General features: G+C 41.8%; 1 protein-coding gene across 1 annotated transcript; it reads left to right on the top strand.

The window, feature by feature from the left end:
• Positions 1-3,350: 3,350 nt before the first annotated feature.
• Positions 3,351-22,620, top strand: tcf25 (TCF25 ribosome quality control complex subunit). The gene is made up of 18 exons (XM_072695478.1): positions 3,351-3,698; positions 5,018-5,137; positions 6,033-6,110; positions 6,234-6,361; positions 6,471-6,536; positions 7,102-7,184; positions 8,531-8,661; positions 8,758-8,857; positions 10,975-11,068; positions 11,495-11,587; positions 11,793-11,898; positions 12,499-12,658; positions 14,038-14,125; positions 14,529-14,687; positions 17,025-17,115; positions 17,630-17,709; positions 18,673-18,748; positions 21,599-22,620. Exons 1-18 carry the CDS (start codon positions 3,444-3,446, stop codon positions 21,764-21,766), a joined length of 2,076 nt encoding a protein of 691 aa, XP_072551579.1. The 5' UTR covers positions 3,351-3,443; the 3' UTR covers positions 21,767-22,620.
• Positions 22,621-23,168: the final 548 nt, after the last annotated feature.

The following is a 23,168-nucleotide window of genomic DNA, read 5'->3' as shown; positions in this document are numbered from 1 at the left end:
TCTATTAACCGACTGTTCTCCAGTTCTCTGAGCAGTGGAACTCGTCTTGGTTTAGGTTGCAGTTCTGCTTTGGTTGCCAAATGTGGGGAAATCCTTCGTTCCTATTCTTGCAGCAGTGCAGTATGTGACACAGACACTGCAGGCAATAAACCGTGATGGTGAAACACACACACGTTACAGCCATATTTAGCAAAAGGGAAGTTGTGTGTTTCTCTGACCTTCTGCGTCCAAACACGACCTCGACAAAGAAATGTCACTTTGTGACTTTGTCGATTCCTCCACCATGGAAAACAGTCGGCCTTTTGTTACCTACACTGCGTAACCTTCATGCCAGGAATGTGCTGTTTGTATGAGCTGCGTCTCAATGAGGTTATTCCACAAGACGCTGCTGTGTTTGGCAAGAGCACGGCCACACCTTTCACTTCCATACCAGCAGGAAAAAAATAGACACTTCCTCTTACAGGCTCTCTCTGAAGGTGCTTTGTGACGTTCACAGGTTTATCTGACGGGTTCGGAGCGCTTGCTGGAAGAGTATGACCTTTAGGTGTGAATATAAACATGATATTTCCTCATATTAATCATTTCTCAACTTCTTCCTCGTCCAGAGTCTTCGAAAAGGCCCTGTGGAAAGATTTGGGGCGTCTGAGAAAGTGATATGGCAGCTGTTCTGGGCAGTATGTCAGGGCGGGGTTTCTGAAAAGCCTGTCAGGAGGAGGAGGAGGAGGCCGAGGCCTGCTTATTAATGTTAGCATACAAGACCTAGTTTATTTAACCAAACCTGTGCTCTTCTAACTGACATTAATACCCAGGTACTGACCAACAGCCCACTCTTCTTGCTTTTGGGCTGACCTTAGGGTCTTATTAAAGTTTATTAAAAACACAAACGCTCCTGAGATAGTTTTAAAGAGATGTCTTGGCTTGCAGGGTTTTATAATCCAGACCCACCTCCAGAGAGGTTTGGAGGCCTCCACAGCCAAAAGAGCACAGCAATGGATATTCTTCCTGAGGCAGCTGAGGAAACTGAACCATCTACAGGCCCTGATAATCGTCAAGACCATCATCAAATAATCAACGATCCATCTTACCCTGGACACCACCTTCCAACCACCACCTTCTGGTAGAAGACACAGGACTACCAAAGACTGTACAACTGCACATGCTAACAGCCTTTTTTAGAGACCTGTGGCCATTACTTACTGCAAACCTCCTGTACTATGACCCAAAACTTTACAACCCCTCTGTACTGTAGCCCACAACTTTACAAAAACCTCTCATTGTGAACCACAACTTTACAAAACCTCCTGTACTGTAATGTAGAATTGTACAAACCCCCCTCATCATGGCCTACATTTTTACCCCCTTACTGTAGCCCAAAACTTTACAAAACCCCTTACTGTGGGACAGAACTTTACAAAACCCCTTACTGTGGGACAGAACTTTACAAAACCCCTTACTGTGGGACAGAACTTTACAAAACCCTTTACAGTGGGACAGAACTTTAAAAAAAAAACTCCTTTACAACCCCTCTGTACTGTAGCCCACAACTTTACAAAAACCCATCATTGTGGACCACAACTTTACAAAACCTCCTGTACTGTAATGTAGAACTTTACAAACCCCCCTCATCATGGTCTACAACTTCACCCCCTTACTGTAGCCCAGAACTTTACAAAACTCCTAACTGCGACCCATAACTTTACAAAAAAAAACCTCATTGTGAACTCCAACTTTACAAAACCGCCTCACTGTGCCTCAGAACTTTACAACCCCCCTGTACTGTGATGTAGAACTTTACAACCCCCTTACTGTGAGACAGAACTTTACAAAAACCCCTGTACTGTGGCCTAAACCTTTACAACCCCTCTGTACTGTAATGTAGAACTTTACAAACCCCCCTCATCATGGTCTACAACTTTACACCTTTACTGTAGCCCAGAACTTTACAAAACCCTTTACTTTGGGACAGAACTTTACAACCCCCCCCCCCCCCCCCCCGAGGCCTAAACCTTTACAACTCCTCTGTACTATAGCCCAGAACTTTACAAAACTCCCTACTGCGACCCACAACTTCACAAAAAAACCCTCATTGTGAATCCCAACTTTACAAACCCCCTGTACTGTGATGTAGAACTTGACAACCCCCTTATCATGGCCTACAACTTAACCCCCTTACTGTGGGACAGAACTTTACAAACCCCCTGTACTGTAGCCCAGAACTTTACACACTCCCCTCAGTGTTGCCAAGAGCTTTATTCTTCGGTGAGAATGAGTAGGGTCTTCAGTGCAGCCCGGTGAGCACTTTAGGTTTTAGTCACCAACTTTAAACAGAGGTGGGCCGACACTCCCCAGAGACCAACAGTATTCAGCTGCTGACTTCCTTCAGTCCTTTTGAGAAGTCACAGAGCGATCCTTACTTACACTGTTTCATAACCCGGACTAAAGCACTGAGTCTCAGTCGATCTTCTGAAAGCACAGTTTGTCTTCCAACACAAGCTGATAGAAGAGTTTATCTGCTGTTGGGTAATTCACCTAAACCTCATCAGTAAGACTGAGAGGTTCATGTCTCCATGCTTTCTCTTCTACAGAGGTCTCAGACGGTAAAACTGCGCCCCCCAGTGGCCACAACCACACACTGACCACAAAACGAACACAGCATTTTTATCCTTATAAGAGAACGTAAAGAAGAAGAGGAACTTTATAATAATAACAACAATAAGCATAAGAATAATAACGTGTATGAGATTAATCGATTAATCTTCATATTACCTGAGATTACTTTTACATTTACTTATGCATTTATGTATCGTTTATTTATTTATGTATTATTTATTTATTGTTTGTTTGTTTATGTATTTACGTATTGTTTATTTTTATTTATTGTTTCATTTTATTTATGTATTTAATTATTGTTTATTTTTTATGTTTTGTTTATTTTTATTTATGTATTTAATTATTGTTTATTTTTGATTATCTGTCGAAATACATTTTACAAATAAATACAAATAAATTTCAACTTCAAAGGCGTTTTATTTATTTGTTTTTATTTGTATTTTTCTTATTCATTTTAATACATAATTTTCACTTTAATGACATTTTGTTTTATTTAGTATTTTAAAACACTCCATTTCCACTTTAAATTAATGTTTTTATTATTTTATTTTTTAATGTAATGTCCACTTCAAGGGCAGAATACTAAAATAATAATAATAATAATAATAATAATAATAATAATATATTTTTATTTGTTTATATTTTCTCCAAAACAACAGATTGTATTAGAATTCCGGACTTTTATTCGTCTTCCGGTACAAAGTGACAGCGGTTCCGTCCTTGTCGTCCAATCAGGAGGCGTGTTGTTGGCGTTGTTGGTGTGCGCTGGTTATGGTGGTGTTCCGGTTCGGCCCAGCTGCTCCAGAACCGCTGTTTCTCTCATTATTCCGAACATGTCGAGCCGCGCTTTACGCAGACTGAAGGGGAAGCAGCGGGGCCAGGAGGACATCGATATCGGAGGCCTGAGAGTGAAGGAGGAACACGGAGAAGCAGCGGAGTTAGAGGAGGAGGAGGAGGAGGAAGAGGAGGAGGAGCAGGACGAGGTTTTACAGCCGGCCAGAGGAGGAAGAGGAGGAGGAGGAGACAGGAGAACCAAGAGAACCCAGAGGAGCAAATCTCAGAAGAACATCAGCAATATTTATGAACTGGTTAGAGCTCCACTTCTGCTGAGAGGGACAGGGACCGGGACAGAGACAGGGACAGAGACAGAGACAGGGACCGAGACAGGGACAGGGACCGAGACAGGGACAGAGACCGGGACAGGGACAGAGACAGAGACCGGGACCGAGACAGGGACCGGGACCGAGACAGAGACAGGGACCGGGACAGAGACAGGGACCGAGACAGGGACAGGGACCGAGACAGGGACAGAGACCGGGACCGAGACAGAGACCGGGACAGAGACAGGGACAGGGACAGAGACAGAGACAGGGACAGGGACAGGGACAGGCTGGAGCTCAGTGTTTACCGGTGAACCCAAACCAGGACCTCTGTGATGCAGCCCGTCTGTAGTGGAAACTCTTATAGATCATTTTTATTGACTATTAATAATCAGATCAGTTCATCTATAAATCCACTCTGACTGGTCAGACTGCCAGAACCTCAGATCCCTAATCCAGTCAGTCACGTGATTACCTTTATTTAACATTAAATCTCACTCTCTCATATCTTTACGTTCATATTTAATAGTAAAAAGTTTAATTAATGATAAATGCTATTAAATTTAATTTGAATAAACTTTAATAAACTAGTTAAAAAGTCCAGGTGAACATTCCTGTAAATGAAAACACCAGTGCCACCAGTCTACTTTAGTGTCTTTATAGATCTTTACAGTTTTAAGGTTTGGAATAAAAATTATAACTGATATCTAAAGCTTTCTACTGAGTTTTTAGTCAGAGTTATGCGTGAATATGTGAAATTATAAATTCTGCTAGTGAAAAGAATTGTGGATATCTGTAATTTTGGAGTTTTTGCTAGTAAAAGTGTAATTGTAGACAAGAAATATAGGTATAACTTTAAAATAAGCTATTTATAGTTAAAAACTATAAACTATTATTATAAATACCTGGACTTTTTATTAGGCAGAATTATAGTGTAGATATTTTTTATTGAGATCTTTTAATATAAAAAGTGTCTATATAGACATGAGAGAGACCAGTAAATCAGTGGTAAAAATGGACTTGTAGTGTATTAAGGATATTTCACTCTGGCAGTATGAACCGTCAGTATGACGTTATATATCTACAGATCTGAGATTATTACTAGTAAACATTTCATAATCAATATCTAAAGCATCTCTAGGATAATTGCACTGCAGAGGTCCTGAATTTCGCTGAGTTACGGGTGACATCCCTGGTCTTAGGCCGTCTTAGGCAAAAGCAGTTGTCTATAGGTCCTGCTCATGACCGTGCTTTTGTAGAGATGCTGTAACACCAGCTGTTTGTCTGTTGTTTCTGTGCTGTTACAGATCGGTGACCCCGACAACGACGCGGACAAAAGCCCCACCGACGAGGAGAACATTTTGACGGCTAGAAGCCTGGAGGAGAGCCGTGTCGGCCGTGGAGTAGAAAAACAAGAGACCACAAAGGTTTAGGACTGCATTTCATTTCATATCATAGCATTAGAAATAAAGACTAGCTTCTTGTGTCAAGGGACTAAAGGCCCTCCAGATGTGTGTAGTTTCCCAAACTTACAGTTACAAGTAATTGAACATTTGACCTCGATTGCGATTAATGAGCGATTAATAGGTTTGGTGTTTGAGGGCTCCTCACTGGACTGGACGGGGCAGAGTCATGTGACTACGCCCACAGTAGTATGTTTTAGAGGGACAGTACATGAACACACCCAGCGAGAAAAGTACAATCTAAGGTTCTGAATGTAAGTTTTGATAAAATTTTGAAGAAATCAAAAAACTCATTTTTAGGTTTCATGTCATTCTGTCATGTTATTATTATTATTATTTTTTTACATTAGTACTAAAAGTGTCTCAGAATAAGAAGAATACTGAAACTGGGTTCTATGCCGATTGATACTAAATGCACTAGACTGTAGCAGATCTATAAGGTACTTTTAAAGGTTATTTTAATTATTTAAGGGTTTTAAAAGCACAGCAAATCTATTTACAGCAGTTATAGTGTTGAGCTTGTGGTGCAGAGGCTTCAGAGTGGGGCAACTCTAGTGTGTAAATGTTGGCTCTCTCATTGGAAGATTGTCAAATTGATCCACAGAGATGCAGCAGCCACGGCCAAGAGTCCCAAAAAGCCTAAGAGTTGGTGGGATTGTCCTGCTTCATCCCCATGTAACACAGCTGGCAGTTTGCCTTCTCCTCTGAGCACGTTCAGCTCCTTTAATGTGACTGAGAGGGGTTCACCCTCCCAGCATCGGTAGCTTTGTGTGGTAATAGGGCAGAGGGAGGGCGGGGGTCCTGACTACTGAGATTTGATTTGATTAGAAAACGTCTTTATTGATTTTCTCTCCTCTAGTCTGATTGCAGCGAGAAGGCGAACAATAAAAAGAAAAAGAAGAAGAAGAAGAAAAAGACAGCTGCTGGAGACGTGCAGGTAGGGCCTTCATATTGTGTCTATGAAATAGCATGTGAACTTCTATCAGACTGAACATTTCATACCGGGCTTCTCTCATTTTCTTCTTCTCTCATTATCTTCTTCTCTCTGGATCTTTTATAGGAGGAGTCCGGTGCCGGAGATGACATAGATGCCATATTGGAGACCATAGAAAAGACCAATGGCCTTTCACACCAGAGTGAGGACAGTGGAGTCCCAGGTCATCGGTCTGTGCTTTATGTGGAGCACAGGTGAAGGCTGCTCTTTGGGACTTGGGTCTTAATGGTTCTGAAAAGTTCAGACTATCTGGGAGACGGCAAACGATGATCCATTTTAGACGTTGCTGCTTTTGTCTTTTAGGAACCTGAATCCTGAGAATGAACTGAAGAGATATTTTGGAGCTCGGGCTGTTTTAGGAGACCAGAGGTTGGTTTGGTTTCTAAGTTGTTCAGGCATGGACGCTATATGTCCAAATGTTTGTGGACTTCAACAGCAGTTTGCACCCATTGCTGACACAGATGTAAAATTGCACACATATAGGCAGCCCATAAAATAGAACCATCTGGGTCAGAGGGGTATAACGCCCCAAGGCTCAATGCTGGGCGGGCTTTATACCCCTCTGACCCAGAACTGTGCTCTCTGGAATGATGGTGGAGCTCCATCCAGTACTTTAGGGATGAGTTGGGGGTGATGAGGTGGTGTGGTGATCATCATCATTCAACATCCTGACCTCAGTAACGCTCTTATCACTGAATGCAATCAAATCCTCACAGCAATGCTGCTCCAAAATCTAGTAGAAACTCTTCTTCCCTGGACCGTAGAGACAGTTACTCTAACAAAAGCAGGATCAACTCTTTTAACAGCCTTGATTTTAGAAGAAACAGTGAATGACCAAATGTCCAAATACTTTTGTCCATATGCGTACACGTTATATAAGTCAGTTACACTTTATTGTTGTGTGTGTGTGTGTGTGTGTGTGTACTTCACCCAGGCCCAGGCAAAGACAGAGGCAGTTTCACCGCAGTACATGGATGACCACACCTAAAGACACTTGGCCTCGCTTTAGCCGACCAGGTATGTCTGAGATGCTCCCGGAGGCTCAACCACACTCTTAACAGTAAAGGTGCTTCAGATAGTAGGTTTTTCTATGGCTTTCCTCAGAGACCCACCCACAAAACTGGACTGCAAATGGGCCAGTTTAGTAAGATTTTGTAGGTATCTCCATGAGTCTACTGGAGTCCAAAAATGGCGTGATTACCAGCAGGTCCAGTTCAGGCTCTTTGATGCTGTGGAATCCATAGATCCTAATAACAGGGGTTCTTCTATGGCTTCGCTCAAAGACGGGAAGACGGGCCCATTTGTAGCACCTTTACATTTAAGATGAGGTCGTCGCAGACGTCCCGTTTCTGTGCATTTTGTAGATGTTGTACAGACTGGCGCCACCCCGCTGGCGCCAGAGTATTGTATAACGTGTTGACAGTGCCAGCTTCTTTGGCCGCTCAGTGATCCGTTTTTGAATCAGGACGTCTTGCCCAAAGCACAAACACTGTCAGTAGTGCTTTTAATACCGGGGGCAGTTTAGGACAAGGTACACAGTTATTCCTCTTTTTGACGTCTGATAACGTGACTGCCCACAGAGGCCCTTAATATACACACACTCTTACCCCGGGAGCTCTGAGTTCAATGGGGGGCTTTAAAATGAGCCTTAAATGATTTCTGAAGATGGCCTCTTACTCTCGTCACATTATCAGGTTATCTTGGGGCATCTCAGAATGTGTTCGTTTATCACCTTAGAAAAAGAGGGTCCGGTGGTTATTGCTCCCCAGCTCCAGTTTACATTTGCATGTAAGGCATTTAGCAGATGCGACTTCACCGTTTACTCAGAAAATATCCGCAACTTAGGATCCAGAAGATCCCTCTGAGCTTAGATGCTACTAAATACACAAATCAGTATGAAGACCACAGTACTAGAATACACAATAAAGGATGGTGGGTCTGTCCGAAGCTGGAAGGGCTCTTAGAACTGATCTGCTTTTGACCATTGCCATCAAGTACGGAGGGGCTGGCTGGTCCAGTCTTGGCTTTGTAGGCCAGAGTCAGGGTTCTGAATCTGATGAGGGCAGCAGCTACAGGAAGCCAGTAAAGAGAGAACGGATGGAGCGCAAAGGGAGACCAGCCAGAAGGGAGCTGCATCATCAAGTCATGAAGCTCTAATACGAAATGGGATTTCATGGGACGCATCAAAGGGTCTGCTGTCTTTACAGAATATTAAAAACAGACCCTTTGAGAGCGTTTGAAAGTGCAGTATGATTAAATAACTTAATTAAATAAATGATTTTGTTGTTGGTGTTAATTGCTATTATGCTCATAAATGAACTGTATGCCTTACCGTCCTCATCTCCTGTCCCTTCCTCCCTGAGGTATCGCCATGAGCCTACTGGAGTCCAAAAACGGCCTCCAGTTTTTTGCGTTTGAGCACAGCCGTGATTACCAGCAGGTCCAGTTCAAGTTCTTTGATGCAGTGGAGTCCATGGACCCTAATAACATTGTGGTAAACAAATCGCAGCTTCTTTAGCACGCCACCTACCTGTATTTCTCCCGTTTGTGCTGGTTTAATCCTGAGGATTATTTCCTCACCTGTGAACAGGTGCTGCTGCAGCTTAATCCCTACCATGTCGACTCTCTACTGCAACTCTCTGATGTCTGTCGCATCCAAGAGGACCAAGAGACTGCAAGAGATTTGATTGGTGAGTCGCTTCCTTTAAATGCACAGCCATTTAAGCAAAACCCCCTGTCTTCCTCACCGGCGTGTGTTGGTCTCGCCCTCACTAGTGTCGGGGGTGTTGCGTGTGTGGTGGAGCTGGAGCTCTGAGTTTGATGGGGGGCTTTAAAATGAGCCTTATATGATTTTAGAAGATGGACTCTTACTCTCATCACATTGTCAGGTTATTTATGGAGTAAATATTATATAGTAAATATCACATTTTAATATGTAGAGTAAATATTAAGTAGTAGGGGTGTAAAAATTCACAAAATGCGCTGTGGTTGTTAATATGTCTATTTTCAGTGGTTTATAGTGTCCTGGTCTGAATCTGCCCCAAGGTAAAATGCTGATCACAATACAGTACGTTATATATGCTGCAAGTACGGTCTGATACACTACACTACACTGTGTTGTGTCTGTCCTAGTGGCTCAGAGGTTAGAGCTCCGGGCTGTTGATGACAGGGTTGTGGGTTCGAGACCTGGGCTCGGCAAGCTGCCACTGTTGGGCCCTTAAGCAAGGCCTTCACCCTCCCTGCTCCCCGGGTGCTGGAGTTGGCTGCCCACCACTTTGTGTGTGTGTGCTCACTACCCCTAAATCACTAGTGTGTGTGTGTGTGTGTGTGTGTGTGTGTGTGTGTATGTGTGTGTTCACTACCACAGATGGGTCAAATGCAGAGAACACTTTTCACTGTACAGTGACAGATACCTGCACCTTTACCTTTTTTAATTAGCCTAACCGTAGACATCAAAGGGTTAAACATGAGCCCAGGATCTTTCGGCTTGTATCGATGACTTCTTCGAACCCTGAATGTGCACTTCCGTGTCATTTGTATGCATATTTGTTGCATGTGGTTTGGTCGGACCACGGGTGATATGATTATCTAATCGAATCATCTTGGCTGGATCAAAGTGATGGGGGTGAATTTAGTAGAACTAATGCTACGTTAATTTGGGTTAATTTGGGTAATGATACAGCTCTCTTTGTGTGTGTATGTGTGTGTGTGTGTGTGTGTGTGTATATATATATGTGTGTGTGTGTGTGTGTGTGTGTGTGTGTGTGTGTGTGTCACAGAGGGATTGGTGAGGTGGAATGAAGTGCAGTATCCGATTGGGATCAGTTGCTTACTCCGTTCAGCCCAATATGAAATTCCTCAGCTATAATTGGTGATTTATCAGAAACGCAGCTGCAGAGGCTGGAGATAAACGGTTACGTATCCAATGAGATTAAGCCTATTTTCCCACTGCTTCGGTCTTTCTCAGAGAGATCTAGTTGAAAGAAGGGGGGGATCTCTGTTAGTGGTGACATTTCCATGACACTGTATTATATCATTCTGTCGGGAAGTGACCTTGCTGACCTTTCCTTTCTCTGATGTAAGAGGAGGTGTTTGGAGCGTCTCCTAACCGTATTCACTATCCTTGCGTTTAGCTTTAGAGCTTCTCCTGATTGAATTGAGGGTTTTCTTCGGGGTATTGAATGAACACCTCTGTGATGGGATTATTAAGGCTCTTAAGAAAATTGAATTTCTTTCTCTTTCTCAACAAGAGCTGGTAGTGAGAAGATGGCGTGATGTACTGATGGGTTTTATCTGCAAGAAAAAAGACTTTTCACACCGATCAGGTCAAAACGTTGATTATCTTCATCTGCAGGGCTCCTGTAAAGAGGGAGGTGGATCTACATATTAGTCAGTTCTCTAAGCTGAGCGTAAGAATCTGAGACACTTTAACACTAAGACTCTTTTTAAGTCATAGCAACTCTTTACCTGAATATTTTTGCTTAACTTAGATACCCGTAGGCGAGTACTTTCAGCTGCAGCTTGTTCTCTGGAGAAATCAATATGTCTTCAGTGGACGTGGCCGTCTTTGTGACGTACTAATTGATTACATCATCGTGTCACCCCAGCCCTTTTTTCTCCATTCCTAAATAATCCTCCTCCGTCATGAGACCATCTTCTTTCTGAAGTGCACCAGGCCATTTCCCAGCTAAACAGGCCCCCTACAGGCTGCTGCCACCCCCATGCTTCACAGTTGAAGTGGGGTTCCTTGGATTAAAACCCTCGTCAGTCGATTTCTGATCTCTGTGTTTGTGTGTACTGTTTCTAGAGCGGGCTTTGTACAGCTTTGAGAGTGCATTCCACCCTGTGTTCAGCTTGACCTCCGGTACCAGCAGGTTGGACTACCGCAGACCAGAGAACAGGTTGGTTGATCTGGCTGATAATCATTCAGTAATGCTTTTTAACATTTTGATCAAATTAGATTCACATAATAAAATGTTTATTTTAATATTTTCTATGAAATAAATATAGTTTAACCATAGGTTGATCATTGTTCTCTACTCATGAACAAAGAGTAAGACCTCGTTACTGATTACTTTGTTAATAATACAGCTAATATACTGATTAATAAATACCACCTGGGCACTATTTATTAAACTATTTAGCTTTCTCTATATTTACAAACATAAATCTTTTTTATTAAAAAATCTTTTATTATTATTTTAATGATGATATTTTATATATTATATTAAATATAATAGAACCCATATTTTATCAATCAGAATGTAGGACTTCCTGGATATTTCCTGGATATTCCAGAAATGCTATTTTCCCTCTGTCCTTTTCAGGGCCTTTTATCTGGCAGTTTATAAGCACATGATGTTCCTGGAGAAACGAGGCTGCCCCCGCACAGCTCTGGAGTACTGCAAACTCCTTCTGAGGTACACAGCCCTGCAGCCGCCTCATGGTTAACCAGCAGCAAGTGCTGTTCGTGCGAGCAGAGCACAATAATGACTCTGTAGTTCTTGTCTGTAATGCTCTCGACAGTGTTGTATTTGTGCTCTACATGATGTTTAATCTTCTAACACGTTATTGTGTGTGTGTGTGTGTGTGTGTGTGTGTGTGTGTGTGTGTGTGTGTGTGTAGCTTGGACCCGGATCATGACCCTTTGTTTATGCTTCTGCTGATTGACTTCCTGTGTCTGCGCTGTCGGGAGTATGCTTCCCTCATCCGGCTGTACGAGGAGTGGGAGGTGAGATGCTCTGTCCAGACCCCCAGATCTTAATAACGCTGTCTTCTTTAACGGACCTTCTTTTGAGTGGATCGTTCAGTCTTTGATTGTTCAGTGTTTCCAAAAAAATAGGTTCAGCAACCTGTGGAGAGAATATTTTCATCATTTCAGTGGTTTTAACTTTGTCTTGTTTTTTTAATGCATTTATTTTGATGTGTTTTTAACTAAACAAAAACACACACATATAGACAAAAGTATTGGGACACCTGCTTGTTCAAAAAGTTTAAGGAGAGGCGTACTACCAGATTTTAAGAGTACTAGATTTTACACCTCATCCTTCCCAACTCCCCCACTCAACCCAAAAGTGGAGCACCACCACCACTACCATCATTCCAGAGAACACAGTTCTTCCACTGCTCCACAGCTCCTCAATGCTGGGGGGCTTTACACCCCTCCTTTAGCCCACGCCTGGCATTAGACAGCAATAGGTTCCAATAGTTTCAAGATGTTGATCTGCTCCAGAGAGTTCTAATGTCCACAAACATTTGGACATGTAGTGTACTTGGGTTTGGTTCTGTTGTGTAAGATCTGAACACTGCGTGATCTGCTCTGTTGGTTTAGGTCCATCAGAAAATGTCCCAGCTGCCCAACTTTGCCTTCTCGGTAGCGCTGGCTTTGTACCACTCGAGTCAGCAGGAGGAGACTCCACCCGAGGAGAGCCAGCGCATGAAGCTCAGATCGGACATAATGCTGCAGGACGCTCTAATCATGTTCCCCGGGGGTGAGAATCATGTGCACACACACACACACACACACACACACACACACACACACTGCTGCTTTACAGCTCACTATGCAGTAGGGCTATTATGTGGGAAAGTAAATCCCAGGTGTTTGTCTGGATCAGTGGTCTGCCTGTGTTGTCTCTCATTAGCCTGTTAGCAGTTACTGAGTTTAGCAGCGTGTTTCCACAAATAGACCAACTACAGATTGAATATTCTCCTTCTGTGGGACTTTGTTTGTGAATTACACATGTTTACTCACATGCCTTTTTATATAATAATATATACAATAATATATATAATAATAATAATAATAATAATAATAATAATAAAATGTGTGTATATAATGTGTGTGTGTGTGTGTAGAGAGAGAGAGCTCTTTTTTATGTGGTGCAGGATATTTCATGATCTCCTTAATTGGTAAATCCAAGTCAAACAAGGGACGGGATTTTAATTTAAGCTGACGCAGATCTTGGCGCCCCGGTTAATTTTGGAGATATTTGTGTTAACGGTGTCCGACTGCGTCTGAGACGAGGAATCCAATCCGCAGGAATTCAATAGCACTTGGAGTTCAGAAAAGGGTTTATTTTTTTATGGTCATCTTTGGAGTTTTAGATTTTTTTCTGGTTAAATTATCCATTTTATTGATAATAATAATAATAATAATAATAATAATTCGCAAACCCCAGGTCACTCCACATCCGCAAAAAAACACAGAATAAACGTCAAAGTTCCTGAGCAGGAAAGAGTACACACTACCCAGACCAAGACATAAAGTCACTTAGCTGACCCAGATTCTTCGTACTTCGGCTGGAAGGGCTTCAAGTACGGCTCGGCTCGACCCGCCATCCTTAAAGAAGATCCACGGAAGACGAGCGTCCAGACTTTTTACTGTCCTGCACCGACTTCCCCTAGGTGTCCGAACAGCAGAGTCCAACGCTCGCTGTCCTCAAACCCAGACTGAAGACCCTCCTCTTCTGAGAGGACTTGGGTGAAGAGTAGAGTATTATGGTCTCCATGTTGACTTGTGTTTAGTAGAGTCTAAGATTAGAGGATCTGAATTTTAGTCTATTTAAACTAGCTGAGCTTCTTCTTCAGTAAACAGTGAAGCTCTTCTGTAAGTCGCTCTGGAGAAGAGAGTCTGCTAAATGCCTTAAATGTAAATGTCTGGGGCAAAAAAAGTAAGTCAGGAACAGGACAAGCCCCCCGCTCCCAGGTTGAGGTTGTCTACATCCACTGCTGTGCTTAGAAAGTATATAAAGTGCTTTTCTGTTGTTTACAGTAAAGCAGCTTCCACAATAAATAAATGGATTAATAAAATCAGTCTTGCTGGGATCTGAAATCATTAAACGTCTGTTTGTATGTGTGTGTGTTGCAGTGTTGATGCCTTTACTGGACCTGTGTACAGTCCAGCCTGATGCAGCTGTGTCTTCCCATGAGTTCTTTGGGCCTAAAAGCCGCTTGGGGTAATTATGAATGTCCGCTCTGTCTGTCTGCTCTGCCTTTGTTTTTCGAGATATGTGTTCAACTGTAATTTCATATACAATCCTTATATATGTAGTCTCGCATGTCCTGCAAAAACCTGGTATCTCCAAAATAGAGGGGAAAAAAGTATTTTTGGAGCATTTCTATTGGTGCGTTCATTATGAAATTCTGCTACAATAAAAGAATACTAAATAGAGACAACTTTTTATAAATAATAAAAAAAGAACAACTGTCAGATTCACATTACGAAGAAAAGAGAAAACCGGCAGAATATCAGGTTTCACAGGACAGTGAGAATGTGTGTATATATCTGTAGAAATATGTAATTAAAGTGTTTTTAAATCTAAATTATAATCACATTTTTTCCGGCCACCCCTCTCTCAGGCAGCCAGCTGTGCTCTCGGTGCTGGAGGGGCTGTATGCGGGCCGCTGTCACAGCATGTGGAAGGAAGCGGGGGTGATGCTCTGGATGGAGGGCAATGTTAGTGAGGTGCTGAAAAGAGTGGACTCGAAGGATCCCTTTGTAGAGGAGTGCCTCAACAAGTATGTTTATTATTCAACAAGAAGTTCATTAATTACAAAGTGATATTATAACATTATAAAATTAAATGGCCCAATTTTTAAAAGCCTGTTTTTAAAGCTCTCTTTATAGAGTCTGCACAGATATTATTCTATGATATATAGTACTGATATACTGTTATTATATAAACCATAGTGCATAGTATAATAATAATCGAATCGAAGGATCCCTTTGAAGGATCCCTTGTGGAGGAGTGCCTCAACAAGTACATTTATTATTAAGTTAAGTTAATTTATTATATGATATTGATACATTTATAATTATTAAATTATAAAATGAATATATATAAATGGCCCAATTTCAAATAAGGGCCTGTTTTTAAAGCTATACTGTTTTTATAGATATACTGTTATTATATAAACCATAGTACATAGTATAATAATAATGTAAATAATAATGAGATCATGACAAAAATAACAGTAACACTCATTAAGCTGGCAGTTGTTCATTAAGCTGCCAATTTGCATAATAATGATGTAGATTTAATTCCACTGCCCTCTCATCCATTGAGATTGGGTTTAGGTCAATTTCAATTTTCTGATTAGCCCTAATGCGGCAGTTAAGGCTCCCTTGTTAAATTTATTGAATTAATTAATTTTAGTAAAATATTCTTCAGTTAAGTCAATTTTAATTGCTTGACCTTTTTAAAAAACAAAACAAAAAAATCTTATTTAATCATTATAATTTTTACTTTATTACTAATGAAACTGATTGTGATTACCCTAAGTAATTGCCTTAATACTTACTGATCTAAATACCGGTCTTGAATAATTGTACAGTTCATATTATAATAATTCTAATATAATAAAGAAGCTCAGTGTGAGCTGCTGGGTGTGAACGGGCAGGGTGTGCGGATCAAAGCTGAATGAGAAGAGACAGCTGGCGAATGCGGTGATTCCAGGACTAGCGTGTCATAAGAGGTTGCTTTCGTGTGAGGGAAGCATCCTGATTTCGACGCACTTGAGTGTTGCACGGTCCTCTTCATCCATCAGTCCGGTTCAGCTTTGCATTGTTCCGTCTGTCCATCTCTGACCCACATTGCACCAGACTGGAACATGCGTACAAGGCAGGCACTGATGACTGTGTCTCCAGTTTCCATCACAGCTAAACGAGAGTCATCTGACAGGCGAGAGGACGCTCTCTGCTCTGTCTTTGTATTTGAAACTATCGCTGACCCGACCTGCTTCTGGACACGGCCCCTTAGTATTTAAGAATGTGGGTCATTTCAAAGTTACACCCAGTTTAATGGCTTATGTAGGACTTCAGGATGAGGCACACGTTTCGTAAGGCTTCTCATCTCCTGGGCTTTGGTCTCATCAGGCTGCTGCCGCTGTTGGGTGTATTTTTCACTTGTTTTTCCCCAGATCAGCTACTCATGATTGGTAAGGCCGAGCACTAGTCTAGTCCAGCGTCTTCTGCAGAGTTTAGTTTATTCTAGGTCTGTGCTTTCAGTGTAGACTTGCTGAAAGGACACACAAATGCTCAGATTACACTGCAAAAATGATCCTTTAGCCAGTGAAATCTACTTAATCTAGTCTAAATATCTGCTATTTCTCATTTTACTCTGTTATAGGAATATTATACGATCATTTACCTTATTTCTAACTACTTCTAAAGTTTTTGTATCTACTGAAAGTGTCTTATTTCACGGGCAGATAATTTAGCTTGTTTTAAGCGTTTAAGTTTTGTTTTGTTTTTTTTGACAAAAGCTGAATCATGTTATTTCGTATACATTAATATTATATATTAATATTGTAATGTTATATATTAAGTATAAACTAAGAATAAGTCAGAATAAAAGAATAATGTCAGTCTTGGTGCTCCAGATACCATAGCAGAATACCTTCAGGATATTAGTTAGGTGGTTTTAATGTAATGGCTAATCAGCATATGAAGGAAGAGCATAAAGAGAGACTGAGCTCTTTAAATGAGTTCAAATGATGTCAGATCTAATCAGGTTTGTCCACACAGGTGGAAACAGGTGCATCGTCCCTCACAATAGAAACACACAGATATTTACAGTCATATAAATCATATATACTCTTTCCAAAGTGCAGTTTATATATATATATATATATATATATATATATATCTCTGGTATATCTATATATGGTCTGTGGTGGGCGCAGTTGGTCACAGTTTCTGTATATTGTGTGATTAGGCCGTGCTCACAGAATGCAGACCTGCTGCCTAAAGCTACAGAATTCTTGGAAGATGTTTTTTCAGAACTGTCCTGCTTCTTTACACTGTAAGTATAAATAGATTAGCGTGTTAATCTCTCTGCATTCTCTCATGGTCAGGAGGAAGCAGGGGTACCAGATCGTTCCCCGGCACATCCACAGGCATGTGCTACTGTCGGAGATCAAAGAGGCCACATCTGCCCTGCCTCTGGTAAGAGAGTTTGAGAGTCTGTACAGCAGCCGTAGCAAGTCACACTCGCAGACCCGCTCCATCTGACCCAACCTATGTTTGACTTCTCAAATTACATAATTTAATAAACTATGCATTTTTAATCTGTATTAATCTTCTATCTTTATGAACTTTTTATCTAATTCTATTTTTTATTTGACTTTTATTTTATGTATTTCAGAATTGATTGCAATATTACTGCTATATCGTACTACTTTTCTTCAAGTAGTGACCTTTTCTATTTTAAAAGGTGCATATATATAAAAGGCTTTTTATTTGTATTATTATTAGTAGTATAATACAAACTGTATTATTATTTATTTTATTTATTATTTATTACACAAATAATCACAATTCATCTGTTCAGCCCCAGTCTAACATGGTACTCATGATGCAATGTGATTTTACTGCCTAATCTCTAATAGTTTGCTCATTTCCTGTAGATATTAGTATAATTTTCATCAGTGTTTTGAATATATAACCTTTTTCCTGACAGGATTTGACCACACAGTCAGTGATGAGTTATGACCCCCTTCCGCCTCTGGATTCTGTGGTGTCCTACAGCAGACCAGAGAGGTACTGTCAGGCTCTCCAGCTCCCACTCTTTTTTTTTTCTGAATAATCTTGTTGTGATCATCATCTTCTTCTTTTGTGGTTTTGCAGGTGATAAAGCATGAATTTAGGAAAACCTCAAAAGCTCTTACGTGAACTCGAGTAGCACAAATACGTTTCTCTACGCAGATCTTCCATCAGCCGCTGCTGTCCGCGGCCATTTTTCCATGTTTACTTAATGGCTTTTCTTGCGTTAAGCAACAGTCATGCCATGATTATTAGGCCAGTTTAAAGCTCTCACCCTCTCTCTGTCTCTGTTTTTGTGTGGGGCGGGAGGCAAAAAAGAGCAGGTCTTGTGATAGTTGTTAATGAGCTAAATAAGAGCTTTGAGTGATGGATAGGTATTCCTTAAGCAGATGACAGTGGCCGCAAATGAGGCTAATTTCATTGAAGAGAGGGAGGGAAATTTGCTTTAAGTGGAGTTTCGTAAAAAACAGTTATGACCAGTTATGTAACGTTAATTTTATTTAACCCTTTAAACCCTAGTCGTACTATTGTACTATCACCTATGTACCTCACCTTATCCCAGAAGTACTGGGTGGAGCTCCACCATCATCATTCCAGAGAACACAAGTTCTTCCTCCACTGCTCCACAGCTCCTCAATGCTGGGGGGCTTTATACCCCTCTAGCCCACGCCTGGCATTATTAGGCAGCATGGAGCCAATAGGGTCATGATGTTGATCTGCTCCAGAGAGTCCTAATCTATTGCCACCACTTCTCTACAGGGACTAGACAAGCTGTTTGTGTGCATCAGCAATGGATGCAGCTTAACTTACAGGCTCCTGTAGGGGTTAATAGGTTAAGTTCTCAGCTCTGTGTGGATGTTTGATGCCTGCCTTTGCAACATGTGGTACCGAATGTGAGCAGACTTGCAATAGAGGCAATTTCATGTTAACATGTTTTTTATTTTTGTGTTTATCTTCTAGGCAGAATGCACGAGCCTCGAATGAGAGCACACTGTCCCTGTTTTTCCGATCTCTGCTGCCAAACTTCAACCTGCAGGTGAGTGGACTTGTGCCTGTCAACTAGAGACAAGCTTAGTTACCATGCAGTGTTTATAGGATTATCAGAAATAGCACAGTGCTTTTGTTTATATGTAGAAGTTTGTGGACACCCACCATTGTTGACACAGATGTGCACAGAGAGAACCATGCCTAATGCCAGGCGTGGGCTCGAGGGGTATAAAGCCCCTCGAGCATTGAGCTGTGGAGCAGATGATGAGGTGGGAGGATGATGATGATGATGACGATGATGATCATTCGTCCAACATCCTGACCTCACTAATGCTCTTGTCGCTGAATGCAATCAGTCAAATCCTCACAGCAGTTCTTCTCCAAAATCTAGTAGAAAGATTTCTTCTTCTAGAGACAGTTACTCCAACGAAAGGGTGCAGGATCAACTCTTTTAATACCCTTGATTTCAGAAGAAACAATGAATGAGTGGGTGTCCCAATACTTTTGTCTGTGTAGTGTATCTCTAATGATTCAAATTCATTGTAATTAATTGCGACCCGCTTCAAGGTTACAGTGCAGTACTTCATAAACTGCTATGAGTCAGGGTGTGTCACAAACAGCCTAACCAGCCCCCCTGATGTAACATTACATTTCCCCAGATTCACTTACTAAGAATTAGATGACCAGTGGTTAAATTGGCGTAATAAACAAAGACAGACGTTCAGTGTTTTCCACATAACAAAGTGTAAAAGAGGGCTGTTTTCGTAACATCATTTCACAGAGTTTGCCACAGTAGACCAGACTGAGCTACTGAGAATATTACCAGTGCCTCAGTGGAGCTGTGCTTAGCCTTTACCGTTGGTGTAAAGGAATATAAGATAAGATGCTGAGCAGTAGCTCTGATACATCAGCCAACAGACGGCTGTCATCTACCCACCCAGAGAGAGCACGGGCAGTTGTGCTCTCTGTGGCTCCGACTACTGATGGCAAAGCAGCCTGAGCCGGGATTTGAACCAGCGATCCTTGGGCCATAGTCTGCTTGGCCACTTTGAGCCTTCTCAGCCCTCAATAATAAGGGTGAAGAACCTTCTAAAGGTTTGAAGAGATCTTCATCTGATGGGTTCTTCACGTTCACCCTTAGTTTCTATTACGAACATGCTTCTATATGGAAGCTAAAGGGATTCTTCTGTGGTATTGCTCAGAGATCCATTGGCAGCAGGGAGTGCAGTACAACTAACAGTAGTATTAAATAGAGTATCTATATCTGGAAATGTAGCATTGTCTTTTCTCTGTTGCCTGAGCATAAATATTGGGACAAAATGTTTGAAGAGGTTCATAATTGTCTGAGTGTACCATGCTCTCACTGTACCTGTACACCATCGATGACGGATGACAATCAGATGACAGCTCAGGCCATGTTGAAGACTGCTGAGATTAAGGCGAACCTCGGTTAAAATCATTGTAATTGAGATTTGTGAAATTTGCTAAATTAAAATTCCTGAAGAAAGAAAGAAACTGCTGTTTTTGTGCAACGGTGAGGTCTTTCAAGGACGACCGCAGCAGCTGATGGCAGAAAATCATTCGAGCTATTACGAAAACCCCCAAAATAACGGTAGCATTGTGAAATAGCATTTGATGCGCTGAGGCGAATCTTTATCAGTCTGACGGAGAGGAAGAGACACAGTGAAAGAGCGGGACTGCAAATAACCCAGAGCACGAGGCTTGTGTCGGGGCTTGGGCATGGAAGGCTTCTTCTGGAGCTATCTCACTTTTCTTCTTTTTTTTTTTTATTTTATTTTAATGAGCGTAGCAGCAGAGTTCACACCAGTTCAGAACTTCCTGCACGTTTTACTACTAGTTTTTCACCCCGTCTGATAATCCAATCAAGACCATTTCACTTGTTGAGAGGAAGAACATTTAAAAACATAATTCCTAATATAAACAACCCTGCCCCTTTAAGACAACCTCAAGAGCTCTGAAGGTGTCATGTGGTATCTGGCCCAGAACCCTGATGTCGGTTCACTGGTTGTTCTTCCTTGGAGCACTTCTGGTAGGTGCTGACCACTGAATACCAGGAGGGAACACCCCACAAGACCTGATGCCTGATGTTCCGGAGATGTTCTGACCCTTCAGTCATTGTCTAGAACATCACAGTTTGGTTCTTTGTGTGTCTCAGATTCTTCCGTCCAAGATTTGTTGCTTTGTTGCTTCTGTGTGTCGAATGTCAACAACACTGACATGCCTTGTCATGCTCGGGCTGTAAATTCTCCATCCTTCATGGGTGACACTCTCGGCGTTGTCTAACCGCTCGGCGATGTTTTAGGTGCGGAAAATAAAATCAACTCACTGAAGACATCTGTCCTCAAAATGAAACCTGTGAGATTCGAAAATGCCCTGAAATGCAGCATAAAATCAGAGTAACTGAGCCATTATGCATAATGAAGTTTCATTCTCAGCAGTAAAAATAGGCTTGTTTTGCACATGTCCACTGCTGAAGTAGGATGTGTGCGTTTGTAGAGCGATCTGAGAAAATTCAATCAACACGTGAAATGCCTTTTAAGAAAATACCACTACATCACCTCTGTTACTATACTGTCGACAAGCAGTCAAGGCCGCATGAAATGTAATCACCGCCTGTCTCTCCACCAGGGTGGCAGACCATTTTAACCTCTTTTATAATTCAGTTATGAATTGTAATGTGGGAACTAGATCGTAAATGACTTGGAGTCCCACAAGGTTCTGTTTTAAGGCCTGTGAAACCCATGATGATGATGATAATGACTAATGCAGTTGTGAAGGTATGTGGGCTTAGATACAGGATCTGAAGGGCTTTAATGCTTGGTGTTTCTGCACCCGACTGAAGTGAAGTGGCTAAAGTGTAGGACTGCTTATGTTTCAGGGTGGACAGAGGCCTGAGGATGACCTGGAAGTGGCGCGGGCTGGCCGAGAGCTGAACCAAGAAGTGAACCGGCTGATGGTGGCCATGAGGGACATGCTGGCTAATATCCAGTTCCAGGAGCCACAGAGGGAGGACAACCCTGACCGAGATGAAGAGGAGTGGGATTGAGGGAGGTCGACGTATATGAGGTCCATTGGAGGTGGACATTGTTGGCTGAAGTGGACATTTATTGGCTGTGTAATTCCGTCAATTCTCCCCCTACCAATATTAAACCCTACGCTCTCTAACAACTGTAATCGCAGAAGCCCTGGGTGCTCCAGACCTTAGAAGAACTCCCCATGTTTGCATCACGCTCTTCGTCTGACCTTCTGTTGATCCACATCGAAAGGAAGGCATTCATCAAGCCATAAAATCATACTCGTTTCACAAGCACTTTGAATAGGAGCATTATTTTTGGCTTGGTATTCCGATGACAATTTTGAGAATGCGTCAGAAGGTCAGCGTTCAGATTGAATAGTTCCTCAGTTCTCCTGATTGATCTGCCGATAAGATCATGACATAATAGCATGCGATGGTGCTGCTTACTGATTGCAAAGATAGCAGCATATCTTTCATCTTCAGTGCTGTTTTAAATTAGCCAGATTTCCAGCTTCAAAGGGAACACCATGCTTTTGTGGGTGAGTTTTTCATAGTCAGGGGGTCTGTGGTTGTATATAGCGAGGGGAAAACAGGTCTAGGAGCGTGTGAACTGAAGCCATCTCATGCCTAATGCACATTACCCAGCTCTCCTTCTTCTTCACACTGCTTTTATGGTTACGGACACATAGTCCACCGCCTGTAACTGAATTGTGTAATCAAGTCCATATTCAGCACACTGATGATGATGCTGAGGATAATAAGATTATATAAAATTTGTAAATAAACCATCCAGAAATTTGTAGGACATGCATCATGGGTAAAAATGGGTGTAATGCTGGATTTATCTGAAATTAAAAATTCTTGACAGATTTTTACTTTTAAAAGCGTGTTTTCTCTTTCGCCGGATCTGTGCTCGTTCGGAAAAGCAGCTCTCGAGAACCATGAAATACAGCAATTAAGTTAAATCAGCTCTGAATCCACACTTGTTATATTACAGTGTTAAAGTTTCGGACTCGAGGCGATTGATGCTTCATGCCTTTGATGTGGTGATGAGGTTTGACAGGTTTCTAAATCTAATTCCTGACTTTTGCAACATCCTTAATCACCTGCGTCTGGTTAGACTTCAGCATTTGCCGTTACCCCAGTCACAGTTAAACACATGATCAGTTTCATTACATAGAAATGGAGGCATTCCATAAATATACATAGACCAGCCACAACAGATCTGAGCCTTCGAGGCATGGACTCCACAAGACCTCTGAAGGTGTCCTGCTGTGGGATCCGGAGCACCAAGACTAACATTAGCAGCAGATCTTTTAATAAGTCCTGTAAATTGTGAGGTGGAACCTGCAGAGCACCAGTGAGTATTGGGGGGGCCCATGACCCTGTTTACTGGTTCATTGTTGTTCTTCCTTGGAGCACTTTTGGTAGG

This window comes from Salminus brasiliensis, chromosome 13, assembly GCF_030463535.1.
Source record: "Salminus brasiliensis chromosome 13, fSalBra1.hap2, whole genome shotgun sequence".
NCBI lineage: Eukaryota > Metazoa > Chordata > Actinopteri > Characiformes > Bryconidae > Salminus > Salminus brasiliensis.
Note: the sequence above shows the minus strand (reverse complement) of the source record. Positions and strands in the feature narration are given on the sequence as shown.

Coding starts and splice junctions, on each gene's coding strand:
- tcf25 (XM_072695478.1), top strand. CDS start 3,444: ATGTCGAGCCGCGCTTTACGCAGACTGAAGGGGAAGCAGCGGGGCCAG. Junction 11,069..11,494: donor TACCGCAGACCAGAGAACAG/GTTGGTTGATCT, acceptor TGTCCTTTTCAG/GGCCTTTTATCTGGCAGTTT. Junction 11,588..11,792: donor TACTGCAAACTCCTTCTGAG/GTACACAGCCCT, acceptor GTGTGTGTGTAG/CTTGGACCCGGATCATGACC.